Source organism: Nelumbo lutea, chromosome 2, assembly GCF_056320005.1.
Source record: "Nelumbo lutea isolate HS-2025 chromosome 2, American lotus-T2T, whole genome shotgun sequence".
Lineage (NCBI taxonomy): Eukaryota > Viridiplantae > Streptophyta > Magnoliopsida > Proteales > Nelumbonaceae > Nelumbo > Nelumbo lutea.
This window is the reverse complement of record NC_142685.1, coordinates 19,936,646-19,956,394: the sequence shown is the minus strand read 5'-3', so window position 1 is coordinate 19,956,394 and position 19,749 is coordinate 19,936,646. Positions and strand designations below refer to the sequence as shown.

The following is a 19,749-nucleotide window of genomic DNA, read 5'->3' as shown; positions in this document are numbered from 1 at the left end:
CCCTTGGATGCAGAAATTGAAAGTAACACCACACAACCCACGCTAGTCTCTGTTATGTTCACTATATGAAGGAGGGTTGGTTGCAATGATGATGATTGATGAGTAAAGGGGAAATAGTCCCAGCAAACGCTAGTCTCTGTTATGTTCACTTGACTTAGAATTATCAACGAAAAACATTTACCGAGAAGCCACCAGATGAGGAAGACGAATGCCCCTTATATGATATTTTTCAAAAAAAGATATCTCATTTCTGTTATTATATAAAAAATATTATTTTTATTGATATTAAGGGCAAAAAGTTGCCCTTAACGGCTAGAAACCCTTTCTACTTTAATTTAATTTTATTTATCTTCAAAAAAATGATGAAAGTGGTTTTTTTTTTCATTTCCTCTTTGTATTTTGGCTCCCAAGTAAGGGTAAACTTATACTTTCAACAACATTTTAAACTTTTAGTCTCTGGTGTGAACAGTAACTCGAGACACACCTTCGTAACTTTTCTTCTTCTTCTCTTCTCCCTTCTCCTTTCTCTTCTTCTTCCTTTGGTTTTAGGTTTCACCTTAAACAATTTGTTTACCAAGAATTTTGGCATTGACCACAGAATGTGATGGCGTGGATGCGCCTGCATCACTTCCATTATTTAGAAAATCATTCATTGATATTCTGTAATTCAACTTTATTTTTCCAAAACGTTATATACAATTCATAAACCCCCAATTTCAAATCCCAAAGAAGACTATGAGCTTGCCCCAAATCTGCCCTGTTAGTATCTTTGAATTCAGGCTGAATTATGTGCCTGAATTATCAGTAAGCCATCTTATTCTTGTCCTCATCTGCAAATATGTGCCCTTTACTTTCCATCAAAGTAACCTAGTAAACTGTGAAATAATGATACTCCATATGGTTTTGGCTTTATATATGTGTATATGTATGAAGGTTCAGGTAGGGAGCTTCCCTACACAAACCCACCTATTTCTGTATGTGGAAAGATCCTGTGGCTGATCAAGGCCATCCATCGCATAGGGGACCAATGGATTAGGCACATGTTCAGTCCCACTGTCCATATCATCCATATCCTCCTTCATATATCGGTGTTTTTCAGAACTGGTTTAACCATTTAATTCTATATTTTTTTTAAATTACCTATAAAAGTGGTCCTATTTTGCACACCTCCTAGATGTTTTTGGCCAAAATCTTTTCCATGGATACAGGGTGGTGAGATAGGAAGACAGATTATTTCGAGCTCCAGACTAATTTGCCATGTTTAAGATTCCTTGGCCACTTTGTGAAGCTCACTAAACAACCTATCTAAGCTTCCATATTACTCTGCTGCTTAGGAGTATAATGTGTTAAACTCTATACTGTGATTGAACTGTGCTGCTTGTCATGTGTATTGTTCTTTGTTCATGCATCATACATGTTAAGGTAGTTTTCTGGATTGCATAGAAGTGTATAGCAATTCCTATACAGGAAAAAACAGTAAAACTGATCTCCAAGCCCACTTAAATGATTAGCTGTTCAGTATTTAACAGACTTGTTTCTTGTCTATTATTTTCTTTTGTTATTAAATTAGTTTGTGGATTTAGATTTGAAGAAGCACTGCTGGCTCCATGTCAATTGTGTTCAACCTGACTTGAATAATAGAACACTTGTCAGGACCTGTACGATGCATAGGCTTTGATGCAAGAAATTGAGCTAGAAGGAGTCTTATGTCATTCCTTATTGGGTTAAGTTCGACTAAATCCATCACAAACATTATTTTTGTGGTATGCATTGTTTGATAAAGCTGTATTAAATTTCATTAAATTATTATTTTTATAGTATTTATTGAGGTTGATTATACCAATGTTTTAAAAATTGACCTGGAGCTGGAACCATTTTGGCCACCGGTTTTTGGGTCAGTGGTTCAACCATCCAGTCCGAATGGATGACTTGTTGCAATTAAAAAAATAAAATAATAAAAAATGAAAATAAAAAGGCCAAAAACCGTTGTTCGAGTTGAATGGGTTGATGGTTTGACCACCCAAGTCAGTGGGTTGTTGACCAAGTCATCAGTTTTTTTGGGCAAAGGAATGGTTTAGGGGTGAAATGGAACCGGTTGTCTGGACGGTTTCTAAACTGAATGGTTCAACCATCCAAGTTGGCGATGGTTCAAGTTGTTGAAGATCAAGAAAACCATAAGAAGACATTACAGATCAAAGGTTTTAGCTTGTAAGATGGTTGTGGTTTTGGTTGTTTTTGAGCTTAGATGTATGTTGGTGGGGTTTTCATGTGGTTTGTCTTTGATGGCTTGAGCTTTGAGCTTTGTCTTTGGGCTGTTTTTGGGATCTTTTGCTGTTGTGAGGCTTTTGTTTTGTAGTGATTTTGTGGGCTCTAGTTTCTATTGGCCTTTCTGAGGCTAGGCTTGATTGGAGTGCTTGTGTTGAGTCTTGAAGTTCTACTTTTCTCTCTCTTCTCTTTCTCAAGTGACTCCTGGTCACTCCCCTCTGTAATTTCTTTTTTCCTTTTAATATATTTTATTTTATTACAAAAAAATGATGGTTCAAAAACATGGATTATACAATATTATGTATTGTATAAACAATACATAATATATAGTATTGTAATTTTTAGATATTATATATAATATATATTATAGGTGTCATATTATAATATATATATATATATATATATAATATAAAAGATAATATAAAATAATATATCGTACATATTATCTATTGGGGGGTTATTGTTCTCAATCGTCGTTGACCTGAATAGTTGGACTGTTTGACATGGAAATCATCCAGGCAATTGGTTTTGTTTCACCCCTGAACCATTTCTTTGTCAAAAGTTGTTGACTTGGTCAATAATCCATTGGCCTGGGCAGTTAACCTGTTCAATCTGGATAATGGTTTTTGGTTGTTTTTTATTTTAATTATTATTTTTGTTATTTTTATATTTTAGTTTTTTAAATTGCAATAGGTTGTTCGTTCAAACCAAACGATCGAATCACTAACCTAGAAATCGGTGACCAAAACGGTTTTGGTTCCAGGTTGGTTTTAAAACATTGGGACAAATACTACCCCATCCTGTCCTTAGTCACCGAAGTTTGGGCTTCACTGAAACCCACCCAAAACCCGACCTATAGTTAAAACAATTGCCTTGATAGGGGTGGGGTAAGTTGGAGCCCCAGTAGGGGCAGGTTAGATTGCCATCTTTACTTGGGTTTTCAAATGCACTATAGAAAGATACAAATGAAAAGATGAAAGTCTGGTTGGTATCCTTATAGGGTTGGGTCGGGTTCGGAAACTATGTCATTATGTCGGGTTTGAGTAGAAGCATTAGAGGGTTGGGTTAGGGTGAAGGCAAACCCATATTAAACCAGACTTGTTGTGTTTATTTTTCATTATTTTAAAATTGAATTTAAATCAATTTTAATAATTTAAGTTATGATATTCTGCTGTTTCCTATTGTTTAAAATTTTTAATAATGTGAGAATTTGTTATTATAAATTAAGTGTGAAGGCAAACCCATATTGAACCCAGTTTTTTGTGTTTATTTTCATTATTTTAAAATTGAATTTAAATCAATTTTAATTTATTAGTAAATTGTTATTGATGTGTAATTTAAGTTATGATATTGTGCTAAGTTTACTACTGTTTAAATTTTTTAATAATGTTAGAATTTGTTATTATGAATTAAGTATAATATTCTTGTAATTAATTTTACAATTATTATTGTTAAAATTGAAAACCAGTAATTTATTTTGATTTTTCTATTATGTTAATCATTTTTAAATGGAAATTATATGAATAATTTTATGATTTACTAACATTAGTTAACTAACTAATTAATTTTGCAAATTATTATTATTAATAAAGTTTAACATACTGTAAAATCCCTATATGATTCTAGGTTAAAGTAGAGAAGAAGAAGAGAAAGAAGAAGAAGAGGAGAAGAAGGAGGAGGAGAAGAACGGTTTGGCCAGATTAGGAAAAATCAGTCCACCTCTAGCCGACCCACTTGTATTTATCTCAAATAATATAGTTACAAGAAAGACCATATTGTCCCTCATAAGTGATGTGACACATAACTTAAACTTAAATAAAATAGACCTTTCACTCTCAAATAGATAAACCCAAATGACCAAAATACCCCTGATTTGTATATTCTAACACTCCCCCTCAAGCTAGAGAGTATATGTCATATAGTCCCTGTTTGTCACAAATATAATCTACTCTACCCCGAGACAATCCCTTTGTAAAGAGATCTGCCCACTAATTTCCTGAGCTCACATGAGATGTGGTTATCACTCCACTTATCACTTTCTCTCTCACAAAGTGATAATCGACCTCAATATGCTTGGTTCTCTCATGGAAGATTGGGTTGGAAGAGATGTGAACAGCAACCTGGTTATCACAGTATAGTTTCATGGGTTTGTCAACCGAGAACCCCATCTCTTGTAGCAAGTTCTTCAACGATACTAGTTCACATGTGGTATGAGCCATAGCTCTGTATCAGCTTCTGCACTACTCCTTGCCACCACTGTTTGTTTCTTGCTCTTCCAAGTTACGAAATTGTCACCAAGGAAGGTACAATACCTTGTAGTTGATCTCCTGTCTGATATAGAACCAACCCAATCAGCATTTGTATACCCTACTATTTCAAGAGTCCCTCCACTTCAGTATAGCAAACCACGGCTGGAGCACCCTTCAGGTACCTAACAATCCTTAGAACTGCTTCCCAATGAGGAATCCGAGGATGTTGCATAAACTGACTCACCATACTCACAACAAATGATATATTCGGTCGGGTGATAGTCAGATAATTCAACTTTCCCACCAACCTCCTGTATCTTCCAGGATCATCAAACTCTTCACCTGCATCAACACTCAACTTGACATTAAGTTCCATAGGAGTCTCTGCTAGTTTAGCACCTAACAGTCTTGTTTCTTCAAGTAGGTCAAGAACATATTTTCTTTGACATAAGTTAATTCCATGCCTTGACCTTGCAACTTCTATTCCCAGGAAGTACTTCAGCTTACCTAAATCTTTCGTATTGAAGTGGCCCTGTAGGAATTTCTTCAACCTGTCAATCCCGTTATTGTCACTCCTAGTTATGGCAATATCATCCACATACACCACTAGCAAGATTTTCCCATCTTTTGAATCATGGCTGAACACAAAATGGTCTACCTGACACTGTTTCATCCAAATTCTTTCACTACTTCACTGAACCTGCCAAACCAAGCACATGGAGATTGTTTCAGTCCATAAATTGCCTTTTTGAGTTTACAAACCTTACCATCCTCCCCCTGAGCAACAAACCCTGGCGGTTGCTCCATATACACTTCCTCAATGAGATCACCATGTAGGAAAGCATTTTTTATGTCAAGTTGCATAAGAGGCCAATCATACATAGCAGCTAATGAAATCAATACCCGAACTGAACCAATTTTAGCCACAGGAGAAAATGTCTCTATATAGTCCACACCATACAGCTGAGAATAGCCCTTGTCCACTAACCTGGCCTTCAATCGCTCCACACTGCCATCTGGAAGATACTTCACTGTGTAGACCCACTTACGCCCAACAACATGCTTACTGGGAGGAAGAGCAGTGAGCTCCCACGTGTGATTGTGTTATAGAGCAAAGAGTTCCTCTTCCATGCCTTGCCGCCACCCTGGGGAGGCAAGGGCTTCCTGGACAGTCTTGGGAATGGAAACATATGATAGCAATGATAAAAAGTTGCAATGAGAAGCAAAAAGGTGAGCAATAGAAACATAGTGTGAAATAGGATGAGAGGTACAAGTGCGTTTACCTTTCTGCAGGGCAATAGGAAGATCAAGATCTAAGGGAGAAGAAGCAATGACAAGATTTGTCGATGAGGGCTGAATTGGAGGAGGGGATCCGCAACAGGGATGGGAGGTGAATCTGTAACTGGAATGGGAGCCACAGGAAGGGGATCCGCAACAGGGATGGGAAGAGGAACTATAGAGGAAGGAGAAGAGACCACAAAATCTGAGAAAAAAAGGAACTGATTCAAAGAAGGCGACATCGGAGCACACAAACGACTTATGGAATTTAGGGTTATAGCACTTATACCCTTTCTGAGTCCTCGAGTAGCCAAGGAAGATACACTTAGTAGCTCGTGCATCTAACTTGTCTAAACCAGGCCCCAAGTTTTGAACAAAACAAACACATCCAAAGACTCTTGGGGTGAGAGGGAACGGAGACAAGGTGGGAAACAACACTGAGAAGGGGGATTGACTTTCAAGGATGGACATGGGCATCTGATTGATGTGAAAACAGGATGTGAGGACAGCATCACTCCAAAAATGCTTTGGGACATTCATATTAAGCATCAAGGACCGAGCAGTTTCAAGGAGATGTCGATTTTTCCGTTCAGCTACGCCATTCTGTTTTAGGGTGTAGGCACAAGAAGTTTGATGAAATATCCCATGGTGCTCTAAGTATTGCTGAAATGGTATTGAGATGTACTCTTTGGCATTATCGGAGCAAAGAATTTTAATATGAACACCAAATTGGGTATGTATTTCAGCATAAAATTTTTGAAAAATAGAAAACAATTCACTGCGATCTTTCATAAGATAAATCCATGTCATCCTTGAAAATTCATCAACAAAAATTACAAAATACTTATAGCCATTGTATGACATCACTTTGATCACATCAAAATGAACTAAAGAAAAATGACTCGAGACACGACTATTAACTCTTGGACTAAAAGAGACTCTATGATGTTTCCCAAGCTGACATGACTCACAATCCAAAGATGAAAGATGACTCAAGGAAGGAACTAGCAACTTCAGAGCCTTGAGAGAAGGATGACCAAGTCTGTGGTGCCATTGAAGAGGAGTAAGAGACGATTGAAAAGCTACTGGCGGGCCACCACCATCAAGGTAATACAATCCACCTGCCTCATGCCCTCCACCAATCTTCATCCCCATCTTGAGATCCTGAAACACACAAGAAGAGGGATAAAAAGTTATGGAACAATTAGGTGACTTGGTTAATCTACTAACAAACATAAGGTTAAAGGGGAACTTGGGAACATATAAAACAGATGATAAAGACAAGGAGGAGAGATCGACATCACTGGCACCACAGATGGGAGATGTAGAACCATTAGCAAGAGTAACTGTTTAAGATGTGGAGGACCGAGAAAGAGAAGAAAATACATTAGGAGTCCCAGACATATGGTCCGAGGCTCTGGAGTCAATGATCTAGTGTGAAGGCTTGGAATCCAAGCAAGCCATACCTGAATGGGCAAGGGTAGCGGAGTTCTGCTGAGATGTCTGAAGGAACTGCTCATATACTACACGGGGTACACTCACCATCTCCTTCCCAGAAGCACTAGTAGATGTGGAGGGGATCGGGTCAGTTTGCTGACTTTCAGTAATTGTACCACTACCCTTAGTCATAGCATGGTTAGCCCAAGTGTTGGGTGGACCATGTAAATCATAGCAGAAATTAACCATGTGCCCTTCTAATCCACGGTGTGTACACTTCCTAGGGGCATTACTTCTTCCTTTACCACGACCTCACCCTGAGTCCCGACCTCCACTCTGGCCACCAGCACGGTTAAACATGGGACCGCCACAGTTACCTGGAAGTCCACGACCACGACCACCACTTCTATTTCCACGGCCTCCCCCTCTAGTCACCACAAAACCAGATCTGTCCGAGAGAGAGGAATGCTCTATAGACTCAATAGATGTCCTTCTAAGATGGGCAAAAACTTCTTCAAGTTAGGGAAGAGCAGACCCCCCCCCCCAATATTTGTGCTCGGACAGGCTCATATTCAGCCTTCAAACCCACCAGAAACCTTGTCACATCAAGTTGCTCACGCTGTTGTTGTTGAATCTGAACATCCAGTGTCAGAGGATGATACACATTGAGCTCATTTCGGATATTCCTCAGACTTGCATAGTATTCCTCCAAGCTTTGACTGCCTTGCTTCAAATTAAAGTACTCTTGGTACAACTGATACACCCTAGTTGTATTGTCTTGTCCGGAGTACAATTTCTTAGCATGATCCCAGATTTCTTTAGCTGTATCTAGGAACATAAAGTTCACACTAATTTTTGGTTCTATGCTATTCCACAACCATGTCATTATTTGTGCATCTTCCTGTTCCCAGTCATTAAACCCCGGAGAATCAGAGGAGGGTTTCTCCTCTCTCACATGTTTTACCTTTTTCTTGGCCTTTAAAAACACCTCCACAGATTTTGCCCGTGGCACATAATTCTCACCATTCAACTTAATAGATGTCATTTGAACATTTAGGTAATCTGAAGAAATCATAACGCCTGTTTTATTGTCATTCCCATCTCCAATCGATGCCATATTAACTAATTCACCTTCAAATATTCAGCACAACTTACGCACTTCCACAAAACTTATCTCACTTTGAGCACCACCAATTTCTTCAAATACACATTGCACATCAAATACAAAAGCTGAAATCACTTAGTCATTAAATCAAACACCTGTACTGCATACTGCAGAACCATTCACACACCAAATACAAGGGCTGGAGTCACTCGGTCATTAAATCAAACACCTGTACTGCACACTGCAGAACCATTCACACACCAGATACAAGGGTTCACTTTCAACTATTCAGAATCATCCACACACCATTCAACACAGTACAACTACCACCACACCACTGCTGTTGTGAACTTCAGCAGTCGAAACACCCTACTTTCAGCACACATATGAGGTAAAAACAGAGGAGAACAAGGCTGATATGCACACTAGTCACTCCAAACCTCCACAAAAAAAAATATTTTGAACCAAAACACAGCATTTACAATCCACTGTTTGGGCAAAAAACAGAACTGTTCATACCTGTCCACAAACAGCCCTCTTCGTATCACAAAGTAGAGGGCATCTAGTACACAACCTCAACGACCACCACCACAGTAACTGGAGGCATACTCACCTCCAAAACCACAAAACGACTACTCCTTTTTTGGCCCCTTGTCGAGCTTCCACTCAGGCTAGCAGAAAATCGAAGAAGGCTGAAATGGTTGGCGGCGAACCCAGGAAGAAGACAAACAGTAAAGAAAGAAAAAAGGAGTGAAAAGAGAACTAGGTTTTATTGCTCTGATACCATGTAAAATCCCTATATGATTCTAGGTTAAAGTAGAGAAGAAGAAGAGAAAGAAGAAGAGGAGAAGAAGGAGGAGAAGAAGAAGGAGGAGAAGAAGGGTTCGGCCAGATTAGGAAAAATCAGTCCACCTCTAGCCGATCCACTTGTATTTATCTCAAATAATATAGTTACAAGAAAGACCATATTGTCCATCATAAGTGATGGGACACATAACTTAAACTTAAATAAAATAGACATTTCACTCTCAAATAGATAAACCCAAATGACCAAAATACCCCTGATTTGTGTATTCTAACACATACAATAGTATGGGTAATGTCAACACGTGGGGCCCATATTGTATGTTATACCCATAAATAGTTCAAGTTGTCTCTCTATCTTTTCTTTACTTGTCTATAACTTGACATCATTTCTACTGTGTATATGCATTTGTTGTCTTTCTTTGATAAAAGGATGAAATAAATAAATAATACTTATCAAAAAGATACTTATAAAAAATAAAAGGGTGGCCCAGTGAATGAGGCTTCCACCAATGTGGGGAGGGACAGATGTATACAGCCTTAGCCCTGCACATACAGAGAGATTGTTTCCAAGATTTGTCAAAAAAGTACTTATAAAAAAATACTTGCAGAAAAAAAAAAGATGAAATACATAATAGGTGCATGGTTATAGAAAAGGTGCACACTTGCTTGTTTCTGTGTATATATGCATTTGTTGCTAAGCATGCATGATTCTTTGCTATTGTAATAATGTGTCATACTATCATATTCTTGGATATTATGATGTTTGAAACTATGCTACGACTCATTAGTGGGATGGAAAAGTTCCTAACCTTTACTTTTTATTGTTGCTATTTGTTCTTTGTCACTGAAGCTTGTCCATTAGGTTCTTACTGTCCACTTTCAACGCTCAATAAAACCACTGGAGTATGCGATCCGTAAGTTGTGATTAAGTCTGAAAGATCCTATATCACATATTTCTTATTGTTTATATTCTGAGTTAATATTTATGCCTAGAAATAAAAAACATACAGATATAGTTATCAACTACCTCCAGGAAAGCTAGATCATCAATGTGGTGGAGCAGATATTTGGGCTGATGTTGTTAGCAGTTCTGAGGTATTCTGTTCACCAGGATCATACTGTCCAACTACCATTGAAAAAATTCCTTGCAGCAGCGGGTATTGATTTGTACCCTCAAACTCCAGCATTTATCCATTACTTTGGTAGTTGCAATTTTCCCTTCTATTTGCAGCATATTTTGACAATTATGACTGAGAGCATGTCTTATCCTTCTTGATGCCTGATGGATAATTTTTTTTGGGGTAGCTCTGACAATATTTTTTGTTCACTCTTGGTGTTTCATCATTTCTATTTACTAAATCTGTTCTACCATGCAATGGCAGACATTACTGCAGGATGGGTTCTACATCTGAAAAGAGTAAGTTTCTTTTTTTTTTATATGTACCTGATATCCTAAACAAATGCTTCTTAATTCTTTTTTTTTATTTTTAATATGCTGTATAGGGTAAAGAAAATCTCTGTCATGGCATTGCTTAAATGTTGGCAAACAGCTGTAGAATATAAGAGAATTGTTTAAGTATAACTAATTGTGGAGCTCCCTATCATTATCTATTCTCATATACTAGAGATTTCTTGATTTATGGGGAGGAAAGTTAGAAAATGAAACATGATAGAACCATATGCAATAGTCTAAAAGAACATTAACAAAATCTCAATTGGTGCTTGTTACAGTTCAGATCTGTACTGGTTTCAGTTCTAGAATAGTTGAGGGAGAAGAGAGAAGATAGAAAGAAGTGAAGGAAGAGAAGAGAATAGAAAAAGAAATGGAAGAGAAAGGCTGGTCCGAGCTAGAGAAGTAGTTTCTCTCTAGTCGGCCAGATATTATTTATAGGTTTCTAATTAAAAGCACAAAGACAATTATGTCCCTAATTAAGTATGGGAAAAATACCTTAAACCAGAATATAACAGCCATTACACCACACTATTAACATAAAATGAAATGACCAAACTACCCCTTTACAGCCAATCTAACACTCCCCCTCAAGTTGGTGAGTATATGTCATATAGTCTTAGCTTGTTACATATGTAATCCACTCTTCCTCGACTCAACCCTTTGGTGAACAAGTCTGTCCATTGACTTCCTGTGTTTACATATGCAATACTTATCACTCCATCAAGCACTGTCTTTCTCACAAAGTGACAATCAACTTCTATATGTCTTGTTCTCTCATGGAAAACTAGATTTGAGGAAATGTGGACTGCAACTTGGTTATCACAATATAGCTTTATAAGGGTATCAATCGAGTACCCCATCTCTTGTAAAAGGTTCCTCAACCATACTAGTTCACATATAGTGTGTGCCATGGCTCTATATTCAGATTCAGCACTTCTTCTTGCTCTTCCATGTCACCAAATTGCCCCCCAAAAAGGTACAATACCCTATAGTGGACCTCTTGTCAGGTATTGAACCGGCCCAACCAACATCTATGTATCCCTCTCTCTCAAGACTTCCTCCACTCTTATATAACAAGCCATGACCTAGAGCTCCCTTCAAGTACCTTACAATTCTTATAATTGCATCCCAATGTGGAACCTAGGGATTTTGCATAAACTGACTCACCACACTAACTGCAAATGAGATATCTAGCTGAGTAATGGTTAGGTAATCCAGCTTACTGACAAACCTCCTGTACCTTTCAGGATCTTCAAACTCATCATTTGCATCACTACTCGACTTGACATTTTGTTCCATGGGTGTTTTAGCTGGTTTGGCACCCAACAATCCTGTCTCCTCTAACAGATCAAGAGCATACTTCCTTTGGCATAGATTAATACCATGCTTAGATCTTGCTACCTCTATCCCCAAGAAATATTTTAACTTACCAAGATCCTTTGTCTGGACGTGATCATGCAGAAAGGTCTTCTGCCTATCAATCCCCAAACTATCACTACCGGTAATAACAATGTCATCTACATATACCACCAACAAAATCTTCTCAACACCTAAATCGTAGCTAAATATCGAATGGTCAACTTGACGCTGTCTCATGCCAAATTCTTTCTCCACTTCACTGAATCTACCAAACCATGCATGGGGAGACTATTTAAGTCCACAAATGGCCTTTTTGAGTCTACACACCTTACCATCCTCCCCCTAAGCAACAAACTCTAGTGGTTGCTCCATGTAGACCTCATCAAGAAGGTCGTCATGTAAAAAGGCATTCTTGATGTCGAGTTGAAAGAAAGGGAAATCATATATAGCAACTATGGATATCAAAACACGGACTAAGCCAATCTTAGCAATAGGAGAAAAGGTATCTGGTAAATACTTGACAATGTATACCCACTTCAACCTACAACATGCATGCCAAGAGAGAGAGTGGTGAGATCCCATGCATGATTATGAGCTAGAGCTGAAGGTTTTTCTTCCATTGCTTGGCATCACCCTGACACCTTGGAGAGGTAAGAGCTTCCTGGACATTCTTAGGAATAGAAACAGAAAATAATAGAGACAAATAGTCAATAGGAGGTAGGATGTGAGATATAAAAACATAATTAGAAATGGGATGAAGAGTGCAACCGCATTTACCTTTACGCACGACAATGCGAAGGTCAATGTCAGGGAGAGGGGGCGAGGCTGGTATGGAAACAATTGCCAGATTTGTCAACGATGAAGAAATAGGAGGAGGAGCCAATATATGTCGATGCGTATACACTTGCTTGATGGGTGGTTGTTCAATAGGAAGCTGTACTGGAGGTGAAGACTTGGTCACAACTGGAACAAGAGGAATGAGGTCCTCAATAGGAACTAGAAGTGGAAGTGGAGTCATGGAGAAAGAGGATAGACTTCCGACCTAGAGAAAAATGGAAGACTCAAAGAACATGGCATTGAGACAAACCAAAGAATGTTGGAAATGGGGTTATAACACTTACACCCTTTCTGGGTCTTAGAATAGCCAAGAAAGACACGCTTAGTATATCGTGCATCTAATTGGCCATTCCAGGCCCAAGATTACGAACAAAACACACGCACACACACCCCAACTAACTTTGGGAGTGAGGAAAATGAGACAAGATGGGGAACAAAACAGAGAAGGGAGAATGACTTTCAAAAGGATAGACATGGGCATCTGATTAATAAGTAAGATGTAAGCACAACATTACCCCAAAAATGTTTGGGTACATTTATATAGTGTAAAAGGGATTAAGTAGTCTTTAAAAGATGGCGGTTTTTTTCTCATCCACCCCATTTTGCTAAGGGGTGTAAGTACATGATGTTTGATGTATAATGCCATGTTCTAAATATTCCTAAAATGGTGTATAAAAATATTCTTGGCCATTATCAGAACGAAGAATCTTACTGTGTATACCAAATTGAGTGTGAATTTCAAGCATGGAACTTTTGGAAAATCGAAAAAAATTCACTTTTTTCATTCATAAGATAAAGCCATGTCATCATTGAATAATCATCAACAAAAATTACAAAGTACTTGAAACCATTGTGTGATACTATTATATTTGGACCTAAAATGTCCAAATTGACCAAAGAAAAATGACTCGACATATGACTATCAACCCTAGGACTAAAGGGAACACAATGGTGTTTCTTATATTGACACGATTCACATTCCAAAGTAGAAAGATGACTCAATGACAGAACAAGTAGCTTTAGTGCCTTAGAAACCGATGACCAAGCCTGTAGTGCCACTAGAGGGGAGAAAAGGATGATTGAAGAGTTGTCGACAAACCACCACCATCAAGATAATACAATCTAGCAGCTTCATGCCCTTCACTAATCTTCATCCCCATCTTGAGATCCTGAAAAACACATGAAGAAGGGTAAAAGGTAATAGAGCAGTTAAGAGACTTGGTCAATTTACTACATAGACATAAGGTTAAAGGGCAATTTGGGAACATATAAAAACTGAAGACAAAGATAATTACTCTATGTCAACATTACCAAAACCGCAGATGGAAGATATGGATCCATTAGCAAGAGCAACAGTGTGTGATGTAGAGGATTGAGAAAGAGTAGAAAATACACCTGGAGACCCAATCATTTGATTGGAAGCTTGAGAGTTGTTAATCTAATGGGAGGGTTTGGATGCCAAATAAGCCGTACTTGACTGGGCAAGGGTAACTGTATTTAGGGGTGAGCAAGAAAAACCAAAAACTCGAGTTGAACCAAAATTTTGGTTAATCGAACTGGTTAATTCGGTATTTTAGAAAAAATAAAGCTATTAGTTTGGTTTCGACTAACCAATATTGAAAACCAACGATTAACCAAATCGATTGATATACATGTATTTCTATATATTATATATTTATGTATATTATACATTTATATATATATATATTATATTTTCTATATATTATAAATTAATAAATACACATTATATATAAAATATATATTTATAATATACTATATATTATATATTATTTAAAATACAATATATATTTATAGTTTTTATTATATATTTATTTTTTATAATATATATTGTAAATATAAAATCCAAAAAACCGATGGACCGAACCAGTAAACATTTCCCCTTTGTTTCACTCCTTCCTTTCTTCCATTGACAGTGTCCCTATTCCTAAGAATGTGGTAGATGCTCTCTTAGTCCCTGAATGGACAGATGTAATGAAGGAGGAAATCAATGCATTACATAAAAATGGTACGTGGGAATTTGTGGATCTTCTTGAAGGAACCAATTGGATGCAGGGTGTTTAAAGTAAAACATAGGGCTGATGGCATTGAGGAACGGTATAAAGCTTGGTTAGTAACAAAAGGATTTACTCAAATGTATGGAGTAGATCATGTAGAGACTTTTGCACTAGCTGCTAAGATGAACTTTGTCAGAGTCTTTTTCTCCTTGGCCACTAATTTTGATTGGGATCTTCATCAACTTGATATCAAGAATGCTTTCCTAAATGGTGACCTTGAAGAAGAGGTATACATGGTGCAACCTCCTGGTTTTCAGGCTCAAGGCAATGAACAAAAGGTGTGCAGGTTGAAGAAGCCATTATACGACCTAAAACAATCACCAATGGCTTGGTTAAATAGATTTCATGTAGCTATACAACAAAAAAATGAAATTGCAGCCTTGATAGTATATGTTGATGATATAATTATCACTGGTGACTGGAAAGATGAAATTCATAAGTTGAAAGAGTTCCTAGCTACTCGGTTTGAGGTAAAAGATCTAGGTCCTCTAAGATATTTTCTTGGGATTGAAGTTGCTGCTCACAGAAGGATACAAGAAAATTGTGAGTAAAATTGTCTGATTCTCCTATAGATCATAATCACAAATTAGGTGATTGTCAGGGTGAGGTTGTCAAGGATGTGAAGCAGCTTCAAAGGCTTGTAGGAAGACTGCTATGTTTGTCTGACTTGACTAGACATTGCTTATGTTGTGGATGTTTTAAGTCAATTCATGCATGCCCCTAAGACCACCCATCTTGAAGTAGCTAAAAGAATTTTCAGATATCTTAAAAAAATTCCAGGTGCTGGTCTATTGTTTCAAAGGCGTGGACATTTGAAGGTTAAGGTGTATACAGATGCTGACTAGGCTGGATCACTAGATGACAAGAAATCTACTAGTGGATATTGTACCTTTGTGGGGCGTAATCTGGTCACATGGAGTAAAAAACAAAATGTGGTGGCTCGGTCTAATACTAAAGCAAAATATAGGGCAATGTCTCATGGAGTGGCTGAAATTATGTAGTTGAAAAATTTGTTCAGTGAGTTGGGGTTTATTATTGATAAACCTATGACTTTATATTGTGATAACAAAGCTACTATTAATATTGCTGCCAACCTAGTTCTGCATGACAAAACTAAGCACACAGAAGTTGGCAAACATTTTTTTAGGAAAAGGTTGTCAAAGGGGAAGCGTGTACACCCTATATCAGATCTGAAAAACAACTTGCTGATATATTCACAAAGGGTTTACATCTCGTGACATAATGATTTGTGTGACAAGTTGGGCATGATTGACATCTATGTCCCAACTTGAGGGGGAATGTTAAAAGGTTGTTTATGTATGTGTTATGTCAGTGTTAGTACCATAGGGGTACTATTGTAATTTATTGATTATATTATGATCGCCCTAATATAAATATGAGAGCTGGTGCCGCCAACTTTATCTTTTGGCTTTCAACTCTCTTCTTTCCTCTCTCGCTCTCTCTCTTCCCTTTTATTCCTCCTTCTCTCTTCAACCTTGACCCCTTTTGGACTGAAGAATATCCTAAGAAGACACACTTGATAGACTTTTGATCAAATTTCAATTTAGAAGGATTCATGTCATGGACAAAGCAAACACACCCAATGACCTTAAGAGGGAGATGGAAGGCATCCTTATCGGGAAAAAGAAGCTGATGAGGAGAGTGGAGATGAAGGGTCCATGAGGGAAGTTTGTTAATAAGACATACATCTGGAATAACATCCCCCCAAAACCGAGTTGGGACATGCATTTGGAATAAAAATCCTTTGGCAACTTTAACTACATGTCAGTTTTTCTTCTCTGATACCCCATTTTGTTAGGGAGTATGAGGATTGGAATTCTGGTGAATTACTCCTTTATCTTCAAGGAAAGTTTGTAAGTACTTCTCAATTGAAGGAATTTCCTCTTGACTCTTCATTAAATGCAACCAAGTATTTCATGAGTAGTCATTAACAAAGAGAATGAAATATTTATAGCCACCCATACATGGAATAGAATAAGGTCTCCAAACATCAATATGTATTAAATGAAAAGCAACATTACTTCCTTCTTTACTTGCAAAATATGTGGTTTTACATTGCTTTGATAGTTAACAAACGTCACATTGTAGACCAGAACTAGACAAAGATTCAAACAGACTAGGAAACAAAAACTTCAATGAACCAAAAGACACATGCCCAAGATGGTGATGCCACAATTTTAATTAAATTAGTTTCTCATCATGACAGGACTCAGATTGACACATTAACCTTAACTTTGGAGATTGATCAAGAAGATGAACTCCATCGACTTCATTTCTACTGCCAATCGTCTTCCTCGTACTCAGATCCTAAAAGACACAATTATGAGACTTTGTAAGTGAGCTAACAGATAAGATTGTTTCTATGCAATTGTGGAACATGGAATACAAAGTTCAAAGAAAGGCTTTTGGTAAGTTTAATTTCACCCAAACCCGAGATTGGGGTCTGAGATTCATCAGCAACGGTAATTTTACCTTGAAAATAGTTTATAATGGTAAAATAGGAAGGCATACAGTCATATGTTCGATCATGTTAGTGTTGGAAGGGTTAGAAATCTGGTTTAGCATGGTCGAACCAGGTTTGGTGGCTTGCCGGATTATTAAAATTTGTCTAACCCAACCCAGGAACTGATTTCCCAGTGATTTTGAAATCTGAAATTTCAGGATTGATCTTGCACAGAACTGGACCAGATTTGAAACCCAAATTAAAACTGATCGTACCTGATACAGAGACCACAATGTACAGCTCCCATAGTGGTAGTTCACGCCCAATATCAGTCCCAAAGTCAGCCTCCAATTGAAGATGGCACAGTGTGTATGTGAAGCCAATTCAGCAACACTGTTTCAGCAAAACCGGTTTCCAACTTGGTTAGATCGAAGTGGGTATGTGAACCTGGTATGCTCTTATGTTTTTTCTTGTAAAAACATAGTAGTGAACTGATGGAAATCACCCCTACTAGAGCTAGTTGAATTAGGGTTTCTGGAGGCAAGGAATAAAAGAAGAGAGCAAGAGAGTGGAGAGAATTGCTATGTTCACCCCTCCCTTCTTAGTCCCTTATATAGAGCACTTCTCCTAATTTAATTAGGAGCTGATCCAAATTAAATTTTGATCAAGAGTTTATCTTTAATCGATAAGCATTATCTTCTTAAGAGAATAGGTGCTCCATATGCAGATCCATGCCCATTTTCAACCCAAGTCACATGACATATTAGCAATGGGCCTAATGCTCATTTTCTCTAATGGTTCATGTCCCAAGGTGTTGTATGGCCATTTTGGGCCTAGATATTGTATGGCATGAGACCCACAAAGGTCTCACACAAATCCATAAGGGTTTGGCCCTACCTCTAGAAGAGGCTAGGCCGAATTCACTACTCAGGAAAGAGAACCCATGACCCAATCAGGTTGGGCTCAGTTGGGCCCAACATTTACACCTAAATGATCCTTAGATTCAGCCACCCTATGAAGGCCCAAGGATAATGGACATATGTAAGATAAATTCCATTAGGTAATCAGCCCTGTAATGGTCTCTTGCACCTAACCTCTCGGCCCATAATCATCACTATACTGTCCACAGGGAAGGACCTTTTCCTTGACTGCAAAGTGTAGTGCCACACTCTTTATTTGGACGGGTCACAGGATTAAAACCTTTTGCAAACCTTTTTCATAAAATAGTAATATAGGATATAAATACATTTTGCAAATCAGATTTCAAATATAGTTGAAATCAACTACTAATAGTTTAGGTTTCCATTAGAGAGAGTGTAAAGCTTGATATTCACTTTGTTTGATAAAGGGATCACCCACTTAGGTAATTTTCCAAACTGTCCCAACATGCCCAGGTATTTGAACCTTGGTGGATCTCATTGGTTGGCACATCAAAGACATCTCATTCTAATACCCAGTGTAGTATCATAAGAAAGTTTGGGGTTAAGTCCAACTTTCCAATTTTGCCCATCTATCTCCAAGGTCTAGGGCATAATTGGAAATTGGTCTAGATTCAGTGTTTCTTCTAAACACCCACTGGTTGTGCTTAGGGCCTAATCTTAGCAATTGAGACAAGATACTCCACTAGTTTGGAAGCATACTAGTGTCAGCCTTGTTAGGATAAACTCCCAAGTCTATCCAATGATTGAGAATATTCTAAATTAACACAAGTCTCATAAGTGTCCAGTTTAAGGTGTAATTCACAGAAAATAGACCTATAAGAACATGAAACAATAATGTACTTTATTCATTTACTGATAATTTTATATATACATTAATCTGATTGGAGCTAAGGGCATACACTATCTAACAACTCCCACTTGCGCTTAGGTCCAATTGGGTATTAGCCTCAGTCCCATACTATCCATGTGTCCTTCAAACACTTTCTGCGCTAGTGGCTTAGTTAATGGGTTTGCCACATTTTCTGTTGATGCTACCTTCTAAATTTGGATGTCTCCTCTACCAACTATCTCTTGTAGAATGTGATACTTCCTCTCAATGTGCTTTGACTTTGACTAGGTTCTTGTCTCCTTAGCTTGAGCAATGACTCTAGTGTTGCCACACAACAATGGAATGGGTGATGCCTCACTTGTGGCAATGTACTCGACCTTGGTCGTGGAGTTTGTAATGGACTCTTGTTTGCTACTTCTCCAACTAATTGCACAGGATCCCAACATAAAGATGTAGACTTTCTATCATCTGGGTTAGACTAGAAGTTGGCATCTGTATAACCGATCATCTGTAGTGAACTACGGTCGAAGACAAGACAATAGTCTTTAGTTCTTCGTAGGTATTTTAGTATGTTCTTCACAGTTGTCCAGTGCTGTTACCTTGGGTTGGATTGATATCTACTCACAACACTAACAACTTGAGTAATGTCA

The 19,749-nt window shown here is 37.8% G+C and overlaps 1 protein-coding gene across 15 annotated transcripts in view; it reads left to right on the top strand.

Moving 5' to 3' along the window:
- The window catches only part of LOC148869016 (ABC transporter G family member 28-like), a 125,975-nt gene that overhangs the window by 22,179 nt on the left and 84,047 nt on the right, over nucleotides 1-19,749 (top strand). For 13 of the 15 annotated variants that reach the window (XR_016106652.1, XR_016106653.1, XR_016106648.1 and 10 more), the window contains 3 exons: nucleotides 9,992-10,055; nucleotides 10,152-10,298; nucleotides 10,524-10,558. Coding sequence is in view for 9 of the 15 variants with exons in the window: in XM_088967780.1 (XP_088823906.1) it covers nucleotides 9,992-10,055; nucleotides 10,152-10,298; nucleotides 10,524-10,558 (246 nt within the window). In the remaining 6 variants the exon portion in view is untranslated. Of the gene's footprint in view, nucleotides 1-1,641; nucleotides 1,724-9,991; nucleotides 10,056-10,151; nucleotides 10,299-10,523; nucleotides 10,559-19,749 lie in introns of all 15 variants that reach the window. The other 2 variants (XM_088967781.1, XM_088967782.1) reach the window with 2 other exon arrangements.